A 12,542-nucleotide genomic window follows, 5' to 3' on the forward strand; every position below is an offset into this window, starting at 1 on the left:
AATTGTTCAGTACATATGTCTAGAAGTGTGTACAAATTGAAATGTCTGTTCTGATCCCCAGAACAAACAATAAAAACTCAATTACGGGAAAAAAAAAAAAAAAAAAACCTGGGAGCACCAATACTTATCAGATGAAACAGACTTTCACACAGACTGTAATAAGAGACAAAGAAGAGCATTATGTAACTATAAAGGGATCAACCCAACAAGAGAATGTAACAATTATAAATATCTATGCATCTGACATTGGAGCACCTAAATAAATAAAGCAAACATTAGTTAGCAGACAAGAAGGGAGAAACTGACAGTAATACAATAATAGTCAGAAACTTTAACACCCTACTTACATCAATGGATAGGTCATCCAGGCAGAGAATCAATAAGGAAATGGTGTTTCTGAAAGACACATTAGACCAGAGGGACTTAACACAGACATATATAGAACATTCCACCCAAAACAACAGAATACACATTCTTTTCAAGTGCACGTAGAACATTCTCCAGAATAGATCACGTTAGGCCACAAAACAAGTCTCAATAAATTTAAGAATATAATCATACCAAGAATCTTTTCTGACCACAATAATATGAAACTAAAAATCAATCCCAAGAGAAAAACTGGAAAAACACAAACATGTGAAGGCTCAACAACATGGCACTAAACAACCAATGGGTCAATGAAGACATCAAAGAGAAACTTAAAAAAAAATACACTGAGAAAATGAAAATGAACACACAATGGTCCCAAATCTTTGGGACACAGCAAAAGAAGTTTTAAGAGGGAAATTTAATGCAATACTGGTCTATATCGAGAAAAAAACTTTAATTAAAAAAAATTTTTTTAATGTTTATTTTTGACAGAGAGAGAGAAAGCACAAGCAGGGGGAGGTAGAGAGTGAGGGAGACACAGAATCAGAAGCAGGCTTCAGGCTCTGAGCTGTCAGCACAGAGCTGGACACAGGGCTTGAACTCACAGACTGCAAGATGATGACCTGAACTCAAGTCGGAGGCTTAACCAACTGAGCCACCCAGGAGCCCCAGGAAAAATTTCAAATAAACAATCTAACAATATACCTACAGGAACCAGAAGAAGAACAAAGTCCACAGTTACTAGAAGGCAGAAAGTAATAAAGATCAGAGCAGAAATAAACGAAATAGACCAAAATAAACGAAATAGAGACCAAATAACAATAGAAAAGATTAATGAAATAAAGAACTGGTTGTCTGAAGGGACAAACAAAATTGATACACCTCTGGCCAGACTCATAAAGAGAAAAAAAGGAGAGAGGCCCCCAAAAAAGTCAGAAATGAAAGAGGAGAAATAACAACTGATATCACTCAAAGACAAAAAAGATTTTAAGAGACTACTATGAAAAACTATGTATCAACAAACTGGACAAACAACTGAAAAGAAATGGATAAACTCCTGGAAACACAATCTTCCAACACTGAGTCAGGAAAAATAGAAAATCTGAACAAGCAATTACTAGTAATAAAATTGAATCATTAACTTAAAACACTCTGAACAAACAAAATCCTGGATGAGATGGATTCACCAGGTGAATTCTACCAAAGATTTAAAGAATTAATACTTATTCTCAAACCGTTCCAAAAACAGAAGAGGAAGGAAAACTTCCAAATTCATTCTATGAAGCCAGCAGTATCCTGATACTAAAACCAGACAAAGACACTACAAAAAAAAAAAAAGAAAAGAAAAGAAAAGAAAAGAAAAGAAAAGAAAAGAAAAGAAAACTACAGGTCAATATCCCTGATGAAGTCAAACAAATACTAGCAAAAATCCTCAAACAAAATTTTACCAAACTGCATTCAAAAATACATGAAAAGGATCATTCACCACAATCATATGGGATTTCTTCTGGGTATGAAGGATGGTTCAATATCCACAAATCAAGTTAATGTGACATACCACATTAGCAAAATGAAGGATAAAAGTAAGATGATCATCTCAATAGATCCAGAAAAAGCACTGGACAAAATTCAACAGCTGTTCATAATAAAAACTCTCTCAACAAAGTGGGTTTAGAGAGAACATACCTCAGGATAATTAAGGTCATATATGAAAACCCCACAGCTAACATCATAATACTGAAAACCTGAGAGCTTTTCTTCCAAGATCAGGAACAAGACAAGAGTGTCTGTTCTCACCACTTTTAATCAACATAGTAATGGAAGGTCCTAGCCTAGGAAGTTCTAGTAAACAAACAAGAAAAAGAAATAAAGGGCATCCAAACTGGTAAGAAGTAAAACTGTCATTATTTACAGATGACATGGCACTAGACATAAAAAAAAAAAAAAAAAACCTGAAGACTCCACCAAAATTAGAATAAACAAGTTCAGTAAAGTTGTTTACAAAATTAATATACAGAAATCTGTTGTTTTTATACACTAATAAAAAAGTAGCAGAAAGAGAAATTAAAACAGTTCCATTTACAATTGAACCAAAAAGAACAAAATACCTAACAATAAACTTAACCAAGGAAGTGAAAGATCTGTACAGTGAAAACTATAAAACAATGAAAGAAATTGAAGACAACACAAATGAAACATATCCCATACTTTTGGGTTAGAAGAGTATTGTTAAAATGTACATCCTATACACAAAGCAATCTACAGATTTAATACAATCCCAGTCAAAATACCAACAGCATTTTTCACAGAACTAGAACAAATGATACTAAAATTTGTATGGAATCATAAAAGACCCTGGATATCCAAAGCAGTCTTGAGAAAGAAGAACAAAGCTGGATATACTACAATTCCAGATTTCAAGATATACTACAAAGCTACAGTAATCAAAATAGTATGGTAGTGGCACATAAACAGACACAGAATAGAGAGCTCAGAAATAAACCCATGCTGACATGGTCAATTAATCTATGACAATGGAGACAAGATTAGGCAACGGGGAAAAAGATAGTCTCCTCAACAACTGGTATTGAGAAAATTAGACAGCTACATGCAAAAGAATGAAACTGCACCACACTCTTACACCATACAAAAATACACTCAAAATGCATTAAAGACCTAAATGTGAGACCTGAAATCATAAAATTAGAAGAAAATCTAGGCAGTAATCTCTTTGTCATTAGACTTAGCAACATTTTTCTAGACATGTCTCCTCAGGAAAGGGAAACAAAAGCAAAAATAAACTATTGGGGCTACACCAAAATAAACAAACTCACATGGCAAAGGAAACCATCAACAAAACACAAAGGCAATCTACCAAATGGGAGAAGAGATTTGCATACGGTGTACTGATAAGGGGTTAATATTGATAATATAAAAACTTATATAACACTAAAAAAATCCCAATATGACCAAAAAATGGGGAGAGGACCTGAATAGACATCTATCCAAAGAAGACATACAGACGGCCAACAGATACATTAAAAGATGCTCAATATCACTAACCATCAGGGAAATGCAAATCAAAACCACAAGGATATAGAACCTTACAACTGTCAGAATAGCTACTATCAAAAACACAAAAAATATTAAGTGTTGGCAAAGATGCACAGAAAAAGAGGCCCTAGTGCATTCCCTAGTGGAAATGTAAATTGGTATAGTCACTGTGGAAAACATGATGGAATAGAAAAACACATATTCTGGAATAGAATGGAATAGAAAAAAACCATTTAAAAATAGAAAAACCGTATCACTCCATAATTACCCCCAAAAATGGAAACACTAATTTGAAATGATATATGCACCCCTATGTTTACTGTAGCATTTACATCAGCCAAGATATGGAGACAACCTAAGTGTCCATTGATAGATAAATGGATAATGAAGATACGGTACACACATACACACACAATGGAATATTAGCCGTAAAAAAGAATGAGATCTTGCCATTTGTGACAACAGGGATAGACCTACAGGGCATCATGCTAATGAAATAAGTCAAAGACAAATCTTATATGATTTTACTTAGATGTACAATCTAAAAAACAAAAGAACAAAAGCAGAAATGGTCCATAAATACAGAGAACTAATGGTTGCCAGAGGGGTAGGGATGAGCATAGCATAATATATACAGTTGTTAAATCAGTAAATTTTACACCTGAAACTAATATAACAATATGTTAACTATATTTCAGTAAATAAATAAAATGATAATGGAAAACAATAAACAAAAATACTGACTGCTAGACTGCACTGCAGATCTATGCAAGTCAGTATATATAGATATAGATATATGTACATCTATAGACATATCTATATCTGTATCTGTATCTACATATAGATACATATCTGGGATGAAAATGTCAAACTGAACTTTCAATAATCATCCCATATGATTTTAAGTCCCTATCCAATTTGAGAGTCATTACTCTACAAAGTGGCTATTATGCGATTCATAGAATTCCAACTGTAACTAGTATTATTAAACAATTGTGGGCATGGTTAGTTTTATATTATCAATTGTTAAACAACACCTAACTTTTGCATGGAGATTTTGTTTTTAAAATTATAGAAAGCAACTTCATTATCTCTCTCGTCACAATAGTATAGGAGAATCAGATAGATTTACCTATAGGAAATATATAATGCCAATATTTTATATATTTGGAATTAAACTGACTCTTCTTAGATGTTTACATAAGAAAAGTACAAATTAAAAGAGAATTAAAAAGGGTTACGGTGAAAGATGTTGACAGTTATTGCTGAGAACAATGAAATTCCCAAGAATGATTAAAACGTGTTCTCGTCAGCCAATCCCAACTGAGGGGCAGATGATTCTACACTATCAATAAGCAAAGCTCTCTACAATTCAACTCCATTTTGAAATGATCTACCCAGAGACAGTAACGTATTCCACAGGTAAAGGGCTTGGTGCCACAAGACTGCCCTCACTTTGGATGCTAATTGTAAGCCTAGGTTGTTACCTGTGCTTCCGACCACACAGATACACAGGTCCTGAACAAAGCAGCTCTGTCCTCCTGGAGTTTGAGGCTGGCACAGTGGCATGTGAAAAAGTTCTGGGAGCTCTCTGAACCCTCTCCTCTTTAGGTTTTCACAAAGGCTTCCTTACACAGAAATGATTAAGCCATTGGCAATCGATCCAACTTTCAGCTCCTTCCCTCTACCAACCTTGGTGGGACTGAAAGCTCCAACCCTCTAATTACATGGTTGGTTTCCTTGGCAATCAGCCCCATCCTTAGTTGCTGTCCAAAGTCATCTCATTACCATAAACATAGTTTCAGTAAACAGGGACTGGTTATGAATAAGAAGACACCCATTTCACCTTCATGGCTCTGAAGCAATTTCAGTAAAAGAGGTTGTTAAGTGACCAAATAGGACAAAAGATGATCCCATACCTCTTACCCTCAGAAAATTCCAAGGGTTTGGGGAGCTGTGGGCCAAGAACTGTGGACAAAAGCCAAATACATATGAGAAACATATTTTGGCTATCTAAATGATCAAATATACGTTTCTTATAAATCACAATATTGCAATGATAATGGAGAAAGAGCAACGTATTTGCCATATAAGGTGGGTAAAAAGTAGCAAGAGTAGTTCCTGAGGCTAAGGGAGAGACCAAGAAAAAACATTCAAACACTGTAAGAATTATTCTAGAAAATCCTAAATTGCAATCTTCACTACAATCAACATTAAGAGCCCAAGGTGAGACATGCTATACATACGGGGTTGTGAGATGCTAGAAAACACAGAAGTATCTTCTGACACCAGACAGGTCTTTTTTTTTTTTTTTTAACTAGGAAAACATAGGATTATCCTGTCCTATTTCATCATCATGGTATTTACCATATCCATCGCTTACCATATGCCAGGCACTAGTGCTTCCACAGGCATTTTCCAGCTTCTTAGGAAGGAACTCTTAACCTAATTTATAGCCAAGGTCTTAAAAAAATTAAATACCTTACTTACAGCTACATAAGTAATCAGTGGCAAAGCTGGGATGTGAACCCATATAAGCTTTCTGCTAAATCTGTGCTCTTAATACAACATTCTGAGAGACGATACAACATGGATTCGGATTTTTTCTAATAAGAATCTGGAAAAGGCAGAGCTCAGGGGTAGAAAGAACACTGACCAGAGATTCAGAAACCCAGACTCTTGTCTACAATCTGCCACCTTGATTTCTGACAGGTATACCTCTCTCGATCTAAATTTTCCCACCAATAAAATGACAGGGTTGAACTACATCACTAAGATCCCACCTTCCGAAATTGTGAAGGCAAAATTTAATGCAGATATAAAATGGCAACCTCAACAGACAGAAAGAATGCACATTTTCTCCAGAAACTGACTAACTGGTATAGCACAAACCTTACCTCAAATCCACACCAATCTTGGCTAGAAAGTTGTTATCACCACCACAGATAAAGAAACTTAAGCTCTAAAGAGGTGAGGCTCATTTCCCTGTAGTCGGACTGGTGGTAGCGACAGAGCTAGGATTGGAATCAAGAACTATTTACCTCTTTTCCTCTATTCTATGTTGCCTCCTGAACTGAGCCTCCTGTTTCCATCATCCTTCTACTTCTGAAAAGCTAAAGTATCCCTAACCCACTTCATAGGATCAGTCAAGACACTATGGGGCAAAGATGAAGTCTGATGGAGGCAAATGGATCAACGCTTACTCCTCGTTCCCTATTTTTAATCAAATAATTAGGCGCAGGAATGGCCTACCTAGTTTACAAAGAAGAGATAATCAAGTGCCTTTTTTCAAGAGACTGTCACTCTATGGATCTCAGCACTCAAATGTCCTACAATTCAGTAAGTGCCCCAAATATACTCAGCATCGGACATACAATATAAACAACTCCGTTTCCGTTTCTATAACCCTCACTGAGTGTCACTAAACTGCAACAGTCCAGAAGTAACACTTATGACTAGGGAATCATAAGACTTCCTCAGGGTTAGCATAAGTACAAAAGGCAATCTGCTTTTTATTCTTTTCATAAAGTAACATATCTCAATGGAATTGAGCACTTACATACGTCAAGTGTTATTAGTATAGCAGTAATTACTCTCCAATAGTGATAACAGAACTATAACCAGAATATAAATACCACAAGAGAAAAAAGTAAACTACATTGGGTTTATTACTTCATGGATTAAGAAAAACCTCATCACATTTCATATAATCATGAAAATGTTGTGTTGACAATATTTACCGATGGTTTACGGTAGGTCAGGCAGCTTTTAGGGGAACTATTCTGTTCTTCATGACGATTCGTTAAATCTGCAGAAGACCTCTGATGTGGGCAAGAATTTCCTGTTATCACAGGTGGATTGACTAAGAGGCAAATGTTAGAAAGTGGGGAAGCCAAGGAATGAAAACCAGCCAGTTGATTCCAGAGCCAGCAAAACTCTTAGAAACTATGCGTCGGTGCGGTGAAAAGTAAACATAACTCTCATTTAGGAGATAGGAAAAATGAAGAAGAGATTTGGTCCCCCAACCAGTGTCAAGCGATTAAGTGGAAAATTCAGCACTCAGATCCTGAATTACTGCTCTGACTTAATCCAGTGCATTTCCCATTACACCATACTCCCTCTTTAATACTAAAACCTTACGTGTGTAAACAACTTCCCATTTAATAAATAATATCGCATTAAAATTTTCTAATGACCCCGTGAGGGATTATCATTCCTAACTTACAGATGAAGGAGGGAGCGAGCACAATAGGTTGGGAAATTAGATATGGCACGTTTAGAAAACTAGAACTTAAATTATATACTGAGATCTCGAGCAACCCAATTCAAAATTCCATAGTAAAAAAGAAAATGTTTCCTATGTTTGAGAGGCACGGGTCTATTTCCATCCTAAAACGTCACTACCCTGGGGCGCCTGGGTGGCTCAGTCGGTTAAGCGGCCGACTTCGGCTCAGGTCCTGATCTCGCGGTCCGTGAGTTCGAGCCCCGCGTCGGGCTCTGTGCTCGCAGCTCAGAGCCTGGAGCCTGTTTCAGATTCTGTGTCTCCCTCTCTCTGACCCTCCCCCGTTCATGCTCTGTCTCTCTGTCTCAAAAATAAATAAACGTTAAAAAAAAATTAAAAAAAAAAAACAAAAAACGTCACTACCTTTGATCATCTTAGCCTATCTCCAACAACACACTCGTATCACAGTTTTCGTTAACACTTCACCTCGCTTTTGAGTATATAAGTTCCTTGTTTGTAGGAAACGACAGTCCACCTACCGTGCTTATAGTAGTAACTCAACAAATGATCGAAAACTCATGCCAAACACACAGGTCAGACGCTGGAGAAACGACGAATTACCTACTGTTAGCCTCGTTAACGTCAACCCCAGTGCTTGGATGCCCCAGGCAGTAGCGTCCTAGCTACACAGCCTTCTTCCGTTCCCGATAGAAATGCAATTTCAATGAATGAAATGAAACTAAAGGCGCTCCATTAATTCAGAATATGAAAAGAAAATAAGCCAAAGGGGGAAATAAAGTGACGGAGGACGGAAGGCTTGGAAGAGCTAGCGTGCAAATCAAACAGGAGTTAGGGATGCCCAGGGGCGGGCCGCTCCCTAGTCAAAAAGGAGAGGGCAAGGGTTTGGGAAGAAAATGACGTGTCTCTTCCGAGCACCAACAGCAGCGGAGGTTGATCCCGACACTGCCCGCACCCTTAGCCCGGTCGAATCGAGTCACTCACCCCGAAGACAGGCTCCGTAGGGCCGCCCCCAGGGCCGCCGAGTTTCGATTCCCCAGTGTTTGGAAACGGACCGAAAACAAACCGGGTCGCCAGAGGTCACCGCGGGCTTCCGGTTTCCTCGAAGACACCGCCGCTTCCCCAGAGAAGGCAGCCGCTGCGGGAACGCCGCGGAAGGATTCCCATTTCTTTAGCCTCGGCTGCCCCGCAGTGGGCGCAGCCCGGCCCGTCGGCTGGGGCCCGGGAGGTTCTGGAAGGAGGGCCAACGCTAGGCACAAGAGGCCGAGCCGGCCCGGCAGAAGGCCCGTTACCCAGCAACACGCGCGCGAGACCCGGGCCCGCCGGCACCCGCCTCGTCAGCGTCCGCCGACCGACAGCCGCCTCGCGTTCCGCGCAGGGGAAGCGCTGTACAGGGGGGGCTGGAAGCAGCGCACCGCCGGAAGTAGGGCCCCAGCTGTTCTCAAGCTAGACGACAGGGCCGCGCGAGCAAACCGGAAGTCAGGCCGAAGGGAGCTGACAGGGCATTCCAGAAGGCACAGCTTTGAGGGGTGGGGGAAGGAGGATGTGGGCGCGGCGTACTACGTGTCCCGTGAGCCTCCGCGGCGGGGCGGGGCCGCGGCGGCGCTAGGAGGCGGAGGCGGAGGCGGAGGTGAAGGCGGAGCTGGAGTTGGGTAAGGGCCGTTACCCGCCGCTGTGGCGGTCGAGTCGGTGGCTTGTTTTTCAGCAGTCCTCCAGCGACTTCTTTTCACTCAGCGACCGCTTGGGGGTCCCCGAGCGTTTGTGGTGCGTGTTGGGTCCTCTCAGCGCCGTTAAAGGTTAACAAAGCTCTCGCCTCGCTGTGGCTGGGAGTTGAAAACCTGTAACGATGCTTTCGGGTCGAGGGGGGCGGCAGGAAGCTGTGCAGAGCTCCCCATCTCCGTTTCCTGGGCGCTGCTGCGAATTTTCAGGCTATCGTTTGAAACACAAGCTCGGCGAATTACTCATGGTCCCATAGTTATTCAGAACACTGCTCTTAAAAAAAAAAAAAATCTAATTTTTTGAGTTTAGTGCCAAGCTTTGGGATTTGGGAATTGTACCCGGCTGCCCTAGAGTTGCTACGGCCTTTGGGCGTTTCTAGATGATAATCCCTGAGCTGCGGAGTCGCGAGTTGTTGAATTCGTTACTGTCCTTGGAGGTCGCAGTCAGGTGGATCCCCCTCAAGCTCTGCGGCTATTTCTGCCTTAAAAAAAATAAAGGAGAAAACGGTAAATGTAGGCAATTTATCCTCATTAACCGCCAATTAGCAACAATGACGCCCTTCGCCACCCTCTTACTTAGTATTTTGTCAACTGAAGGCTTAAATATTGGTTAAGGTTAGAAGATGTTTTTACATACCGTTTTGATTCATCACCCCACCTGTCATCTCTGATCAAAGGATGGGTTCGACTCAAGGGCTAACTTTTTTTTTTGGGGGGGGGGGGTGGAGACAGAGAGAGAGAGAGAGGGAGGACACAGAATCCGAGGCAGGCTCCAGGCTCTGAGCTGTCAGCACAGAGCCCAACACAGGGCTCGAACCCACGAAGCGTGGGATCATGACCCGAGCCTAAGTCGGAAACCCAACCGACTGAGCCACCCAGGCGCCCCTCAAGGGTTAACTTTAAAATATGTTTTTGTTGATAACCTTCTCTTTTTGATTTAAGCGAAAATTAACAGCTGTTGTGAATAAACACCACACGAAGCTTAAAATTACATCCTATCTTTAAAATAGGTTAAAATCTAAATGTAATTTAAAAAAAAAAAAAGTCCACTGGCTTCAATTTATCGGTCTGGAAGAGAGCAGTGTTTTTAATATTTTGGACATGAGTCATTTAGTTTTTGATTGCCTCGGTAATGTCTTTACAAATTTAAAAGACCACCAAACAGTTTGTCTTGGATAGCAGAGTTTTGAGGAATGTTAATAAAATTGGCTGAGGCACCCCAAATCATCAGAAATAAAGTGATTATCTGGTTTCTAATTTGTAGATATGGCAATGATCTCTATTTTTCAATTTTCATTCACAATTTAGAATAATTTGAGACTTGTTGAAAAGGGAAATGCATTTTTATCTTTTCTGCGTAAAGAGAAAATGACTTAGCTAATTATTTTAAAGTCAATTTGATGGGAGCCAATTTTTATTTAAAATACATACCTTGTTACTATAATTATGAAAAAGATGGGTTTTTATTAACAAAGTTATTTTTATATTAAAATGATTTTCTCCCATACATCATCACACACACACCCAAGGTGGGGGAAAAACAGGTAACATACACAAAAGGATGTGAACTACTTAAGTCATGACTTGTTACACTGTACCCAAATGTGTGTGTATCCTGAAGCAACCTCTTCAAATCCCTAACCTTTCACTTTGCAAGGTACATGGAGGGTTTCCATACATACCCTTTACATAAAGTATAGTTTAAGGGTACTAATTCTCAGGTTGTCCACTTGTATGTTTTCTTCTGTAAAATTGATTTGCCTTAGAGTGTGCCTAAATCTGACACCTTTCCCCCTTCTTCTTTGGTCATGTCCCTCTCCCACTCTACAAATAAAGCAATACCTTTAACCTGACCCAAATCTGTTAAGAAAGTGAGTGATTCTAATGACTGGGTAACTAATTCTTTTACAAGAGTGGCAATTTCCAAAGGCCTTCGAAAGTATTGCAGGACTCAATTGAATTGTCAGCTTATTAGAAATAATTTTTGATGAGATACCTCTATGTGATTTTTGATACATGGCTTAGTGGTTCAAAAGAATGGTTGTTATAACCAGAAATCCTTCTACTCCCAAATACTTAGTATAGAAGAATACAAAATAGAAGAACAGAATTAACACAAACTGTTTCTTTCAATAAATAGTATTGAAGAAAGTATTACTTTCTTAGCAATAAATAGCATCAATCCTGGATACATGATCTAAGTGGGGGTTGGGAGAGAAGGCCCTATCTATTTCTTTATGAGATGCATTTCCGGTAAGAACTGACTTGATATTTTATAATGATCATAATTTGTAATATGTTTGTTATTTGATCATTAGTAGTCTAATAATTTAATGATAACACAATACTAAAGAAAATTTTTGGAACTTATGTTCTGAGGATTTAAAAATAAATAAATATATATATATATATATATATTTTTTTGCTGTTGTTACAGGAAAATGTAATAGGATGGTCAGTTTAAAATATTTTCAAACACTAAAATGTTAGGATAAAGTTATGTGGGAGAAGTGAAATAAAAATATGAATTCAAGGAGAGAAAGAATGATGATCAAGTTCCCATCTGTGAAAGGAGAGCTTGTTCGTGTCCTTTTCAATGGGATGAATGTTAGTGGATTTCAGATTACTATGCCATTTACATTCCATTTATAAAAGAGATACTACTGTCTCTAGCAGCTAACCTTGCTCTGGACATACAATCTGTGCTTCATAATTTTTTGACTTGAAATGCTTTGTATTCAATCGGAGTTAGCTTCTGACAGAGCTTTCGTTTTTTAAAAAAATAAAAATGTGAGTGTCATAATTATATGCACAGTAACTAAGTGCAGTGATTTTCTTTTGGAAACATGTAGGTGAAGAAAAATTTGATAAACCTGAACAGCCCTAAAGTAGGGAGAATAAATATGAGGACATCAACAGAGAATCCAGAATGTGGTAGGATTGTGCAGAGAAAGGAAAAACATCCAATAGAGGGAATCCTATACTCTTATTAAATGAAGTAAGAGCAACTCTCCTCTGAGGCTTGACAGTTAATACTCTTGCTATTTGAGATATGAATTCATTAATTCCGTAATTAACAAATGTTTATTTAGCACCTACCATGTGCCAGACATTGTTTTAGATACTGAGATCAAACAGGCAAAATGCCTTTTCCTAGCACA

The 12,542-nt window shown here is 38.9% G+C and overlaps 2 protein-coding genes across 4 annotated transcripts in view; one reads left to right on the forward strand and one right to left on the reverse strand.

The window, feature by feature from the left end:
- The window catches only part of AZI2 (5-azacytidine induced 2), a 38,127-nt gene extending 29,367 nt beyond the window's left edge, over positions 1-8,760 (reverse strand). For 2 of the 3 annotated variants that reach the window (XM_019422859.2, XM_053903888.1), the window contains exons 1-2: positions 8,648-8,760; positions 348-396 (exon numbers count right to left, since the gene is read on the reverse strand). The gene's annotated coding sequence lies outside the window, so the exon portion shown is untranslated. The remainder of the gene's footprint in view (positions 1-347; positions 397-8,647) is intronic. The other variant, XM_019422858.2, reaches the window with a different exon arrangement.
- The window catches only part of LOC128777379 (uncharacterized), a 39,198-nt gene continuing 34,079 nt past the window's right edge, over positions 7,424-12,542 (forward strand). Inside the window, exons 1-3 of the mRNA XM_053904189.1 lie at positions 7,424-7,515; positions 8,166-8,316; positions 8,588-9,315. Of these exons, the coding sequence (XP_053760164.1) occupies positions 7,424-7,515; positions 8,166-8,316; positions 8,588-9,315 (971 nt within the window). The remainder of the gene's footprint in view (positions 7,516-8,165; positions 8,317-8,587; positions 9,316-12,542) is intronic.

Source organism: Panthera pardus, unplaced genomic scaffold (genome assembly GCF_024362965.1).
Source record: "Panthera pardus isolate Hobbes unplaced genomic scaffold, ASM2436296v1 HiC_scaffold_16, whole genome shotgun sequence".
NCBI classification, from domain to species: Eukaryota; Metazoa; Chordata; class Mammalia; order Carnivora; family Felidae; genus Panthera; species Panthera pardus.